Consider the following 5,603-nt stretch of genomic DNA (forward strand, 5'->3'; position numbering starts at 1 on the left):
AAAAAAACTATACGTACATCTCAAAAAATTAGAATATCATGAAAAAGGTCAATTTTTTTGTCACTCATTTCAGAAAGTCTGCGTTGACTGTGGACTTCAGAAAACACAGTGGACCAACACCAGCAGATGACATGGCAGCCCAAATCATCACTGACGGACACTTCACACTGGACTTCAAGCCACATGGATTCTGTGCCTCTCCACTCTTCCTCCAGACTCTGGGACCTTGATTTCCAAATGAAATGCAAAATGTACTTTCATCTGAAAAGAGGACTTTGGTCCACTGGGTTTTCTGAAGTCCACAGTCCACAAGTTATCTGTTGTGTTCAAAGCATAAAATGAAGCCAGCAAGAACTAAAACACTAATATTTAAACGAAAGACAAATAAGAAACACAGATTATAACATGATGCAATGCATCTTGGGAACTTTCAAACTCTACCGATGAGCTCATTGTGCAGGTGAAGTAAGATTTGTGCAAGTAGTCTCACAACATACTGTATGTGTGCCCTTGTGTTTCAGTTGTGTTTTGTTGATGTTTCGTATTCTTTGTTATCCTTGTGACCTGGTTTGTTTCTTTTGTATTTCGTTTGTCTTGTTTAATAAATGTTAAACTGCACGTGGATCCGATGCCCTGCCTGGTTCATGCGCCTGTTACAGATCTTGTCCTTCTGTTCCTGTGTAGCCAGTCATTAATAATAAAACTCTATCTTGAAAACAGCTACATAAAAAAGCTGATAAAGCACATGTAAAATTACGTAAGAATCGTTGTGATCTTTTGGGGAAGGTAGATACTTAAGGTCATTAGTTAACTCTTATTAAATATATGATAACGAACAGTAGCGTTGTTAACCACCACGCAAATGCGTAGGGCCCCGCAAGCTTGGGGGCCCCATAGTGGCGACAAGTGGTAAAATCATTTGACGCTTGATTTAGACACTCAGACATACGCAATGAAGCGCACGTATCAAATCGGTGCTCAAAAATGAAAGAAAGCTGTCACGATTGTGGGGGAAGAACCCAAGCGCAGCCAGCAGCGGTGAAGGGGTTAACAAAGATTTATTAAAACAAAAAACACCCACGATGGGGTAACGAGGACAGGACTAATTATAAAAACAGAAACCAAAACACTTCCCACGTGGGGGCAAAAACAGCAGGACAAAAATAACTAAATAACTAAACAATGACACAACGTCAAAAGACAAGGCAGGGCAAGGCAGTGCAGGATGAGACAAGGCAAGGTAATACTCACAAAGCCATAGACATAAGACAAGCACACAGCCAAAACGAACAAGCACAAGACAATAGACACGAGGGCAATATATAGGGAGACTAACAGAGGATAATTAACAAGGGACAGGTGTCGGGGATGAAACACTGAAGGGAAGCTAACGAGAGAATGAGAGGTGAGGGGGCAAAGACGCGACACCGGAGAGAGTGTATGGAAGGCCTACAGGGCCAAAACGCCTCTCTCCACATAAAACCTAAGGCTTTGCCATGATTCTGCCACAAGACCAAAAAAGACATGACATGATGAGGCAGAATCATGACAGAAAGCAAAAGAAAAGAAATCTAATACTAATTTTACGAATATAGCAAAACAATGCTATGAAAAGAAGAATCTTGCACCTTTTACTTTCTTATACTGTAGCTAAAAGCATTCTGTATTATTCTGAATAAAACAAAGGACACTTTTTCATCCCAAAACCAAGAAGGCTTATTCTTATAACAAACTGTAGAGAATTTTGTGCCGTTATGTGGTTCAACGTAAAATAAATCCAGTTTATATTTGAATGTACATATGTCTCATTAATTCCATGTACTCAATACTGCTGTGCAATTCAAGCAAACATGTTTTTTGTCAGGTCTTGACTTTGCTTAGGGCCCCCAAAATGGTAAACACGCCCCTGATAATGAATGCTGTGAGTATGACCCACAGATTTCTAGAGATTAAATAGCTCTATTTCTCTTTATAAACTCACATTTTTATTGCTGCTGCTCTTTCTCGTCTTCTCGTTATAATAAGTTAATTATAATAAGACATTATAATCCATACACACATATACACAGGGAAGAACAAGCTTAAGAACATGACAAGAAACACCTGGGAAACACCAACTAACACAAAAAACTACAAAGGACTACAAAACATGGCACAGGACAGGAAATAATATAAAAGTCCATAATACACAGGGCAAACATAGACTGGATCGTGACAAGATCGACATGGAAAAGTGGAAAGTATAGATAAAACAACAGCAAGGAATAAATCCTGGAATCAAAGCTTTCAACTCGGGAGCCAGGAATCCAAATTGGGATTATGAAAAATTCTGGAATCGAACAGCCCTAGTGTGATGCGCATCATTGCGCTTCTCTTGGTGACGCTTTCATGAGGGGCTATACCACGCATGCGCAGAATACCAAAAACTGAAGGATTGCTTAAGCCGCGCATTATCTTTTAGCAACAATACAATACAATTTATATTTTGACTGATCATCCCAGCTCCAGCCCAGGCAATCTCCGTCAACGATCAAGAGCAAAGATGGACCCTTGTTATCTTAAGACTAATACTAACTTTAATTTATTTTTGTCTTTCTTCCTGTAAAGCTGCTTTGCAACAATGAAACATTGTGAAAAGCGCTATATAAATAAAAAAGAATAATGAATCCTAAATGTATAAATGTTAAGAAAAATGTTATATTCAATGGAGAAGAAACGTACAAGTGCATTGGTGTAAATGATATCAATTATTTTCATTGCATGTGTCAGGAAGGGCAGACAAAAGACAGAATCATGTCAATCTCGTTGCTGATGATAACATTGCCTGGATGAATGTTCACATGTGTGTAGTGACATGACGTCATCTGCCAGACATCCATGTAGATCACGTTATCAATGTCACTGAACATCTCCCTCATCACCGTGTTTAACTGTCTGGTGTACCATTCATTTCCATATTCCATCTGCAAAAGAAGATACGGTCAAAACTAAATCACTAAGTCAAAATTACTCAGATAAATTACTAAATGAATTACTCAAAATCAGCTTTTATAAATAAATAGGTTCATGTCACTACATTAAACAAGCTATTTGACTCTTTCATGCTTGAAAATGATGTGTAAAAACAGGCTGTCCCAATCCGTTCATTTTCCACATTATTGGAAATCTAAAGAGGTGATTTAGTCATATGAATCAGAGTAAAAATCAACACAGTGTTTGCTCATACGTATGAAATAGAATAAAATTGTGATGTAGGCCAGCGTGTACTGTACCGCTGTTAAGCCCGTGTTTCCAGACTTGATGATGACGGTGGTCTCAGGTGAACGCTTCAGTAGTCGAAGCACTGCTTCACGAATTTTAGCCACTCTATGTATATATAACGTTAGCGGATGCAAAGTCATGTGGGCAGAAAATGTGAAGACAACAACTGTTTCACGTCCACCTGTTATATAATCCATTTCAGTGCTGATGTAATGCAGGTCGCTGGCTGGCATTTTTGGAAATCGCAAAGGAAAACCGTGTGTCCTCCAGTGCATAATGATGTTGTTTTTTAACTCCACAGCCATCAGCGGTCCATTCTTGTGATGAGTGTAAAGATTCATTCTTTTCAGACCTAAACAAGAGAAATTGGAATCCGTTTAAAAACTAGTGTGGGTTAGTAAATGTCTTCTAATGTAAAACAATAGCAGGTGTGGGGGAAAATATTTTTTCAAAACTTGACTCGGTCATAATAACCAACGTCTTCTGGAATACTGAAATGATGGATGTGCTTTCTTGAGCAACAAAAAGTTGGGACCTACACATATTTACAAATTTGATGAAAACTGAAGGAAGAGTTAAATCCTACACTGGCAGAGGGTGGGAAACTCGTGAAATAATGAACTATTTCTGTAAAGTTCATACAACAGGTAAAGTTCATGGACACCTCAGTTATCAGTGGACACACGTCATAATATCTCAAAAGTCTTTTTCATTATTAGCCGTTAAATGACGTACCTGGCACATTTCTTTCCAAAAACTCAAAATACTGTCTCGTGGTTGAGTCTCCCAAGAAGTGAAGAATCTTGTTTGAAAGACAAGATGTCCTTTGCTGAGAATTAAACCGTCTAGTGTTACATACAAAAGACTTCCAGACATCTTGAAAATAGAAACCTGCAGGAACTGGTGTGGTCAGACCGGGTCTGCATCTCTCCGGTTCACCTATCAGGAAACAACGTGATTATTTAAAGGGTGTGGAAATTATAACATGTTTGCTAATGTCTGGCATTTTGCTTCTGAACACACCAATGCCTGAAGCGTTGGGAAGGACAGTTATAATGTGCTTCTCTGCAGCAATACCAACGTTTGTTAATTTGCTGTGGAGCAAATAAACCAAGTTATAAAACGTCACAGTACACACATGAAATAAGCCCTGTACACTTTGTTTAAATTGGACCTGATTGCATGAGTTAAAAATCCTCCTTAGTTTATATATAAATATATATACGGTATGTGTGCATTTTTATTATATTTCTAAACGGTGATGTGCTGTAAAAATACAGTATTTTTCTGTTGTCATAGGACAGTCATCCACAGAGAAATACTGCAATATACTGTGAATTATTAACATCTGTTATACAAGAGTACATATATACATTAGTAGCAGATATAAATCATTCCGAGATTGTTGCAGATAAATCAAATATTGGCACCACTGCACACCAGAGAAAGCAGCTTATTTGCATTTAGAAACACAAACAAAGCTTGCATGTCTTCATTTGTGTGTTATTATTTGCGGTAGAATGATTTGCGTGTCACACAACCTGTACCCAGAATGCACTAAAACAATCAACAAGTCAATGTGTACAACATTAAATATGTATTTGATTCGCAATCCTGCCCGGGCTTCCACTTACCTGGAGAAAAGTTGCCTCTCAAAAGGAGTGGCTGGAAACTGATGTTCACCGTGTTCGTGATACACCCAGTAGTCGCAGGAAAGATTGCGCGGTCTCTCACACTGCCACACCGAACCCGTCTGCACATCCTTATACTCGCAGCAGCAGTTTGCTTTACTCCAGAGTACGTGAGCCGAGCCCCATTTAACATTACATTCCACTTTCTCAACTATCTTGACTCCGTCGGCTCCTGGCCCTTCGAAGTAGCCGTGATAGCGGATGTGCGGCTTTGACTCAAAGTATTTGTTAAGAACGTGCACACCTTCACTGGAGATGATCAGAAACACGTCCACTTGAGCTTGGCCTTCCCAGGGCAGCAGAAAATCAACAGTGTACGTTCCATTACTGTGATCGACAACTTCTCCATAAACACCTGCCTTCAGGAACACGCAGAATGATAACGTTAATAACTATTATCTCCTTTACACCGTCAAACAAAGGTTGGGTTATATCAACCCATCGTTGGGTCAAATATGGACAAACCCAATGGTTGGGTTTGCTAAAGTTAATTTATAACCCAACGGTTGGGTTTGCATAAGTTATTTTATAACCCAATGGTTGGGTTTGCATAAGTTAATTTATAACCCAACGGTTGGGTTTGCATAAGTTATTTTATAACCCAATGGTTGGGTTTGCATAAGTTAATTTATAACCCAACGGTTGGGTTTG

The 5,603-nt window shown here is 38.9% G+C and overlaps 1 protein-coding gene across 1 annotated transcript in view; it reads right to left on the reverse strand.

Moving 5' to 3' along the window:
• Positions 1-1,039: 1,039 nt before the first annotated feature.
• Positions 1,040-5,603, reverse strand: part of LOC130551847 (NXPE family member 3-like) — an 8,500-nt gene continuing 3,936 nt past the window's right edge. The window contains exons 4-8 of the mRNA XM_057329813.1: positions 4,896-5,311; positions 4,285-4,355; positions 3,997-4,200; positions 3,273-3,613; positions 1,040-2,963 (exon numbers count right to left, since the gene is read on the reverse strand). Of these exons, the coding sequence (XP_057185796.1) occupies positions 2,766-2,963; positions 3,273-3,613; positions 3,997-4,200; positions 4,285-4,355; positions 4,896-5,311 (1,230 nt within the window). The 3' untranslated portion in view covers positions 1,040-2,765. The remainder of the gene's footprint in view (positions 2,964-3,272; positions 3,614-3,996; positions 4,201-4,284; positions 4,356-4,895; positions 5,312-5,603) is intronic.

Source organism: Triplophysa rosa, linkage group LG3, assembly GCF_024868665.1.
Source record: "Triplophysa rosa linkage group LG3, Trosa_1v2, whole genome shotgun sequence".
NCBI classification, from domain to species: Eukaryota; Metazoa; Chordata; class Actinopteri; order Cypriniformes; family Nemacheilidae; genus Triplophysa; species Triplophysa rosa.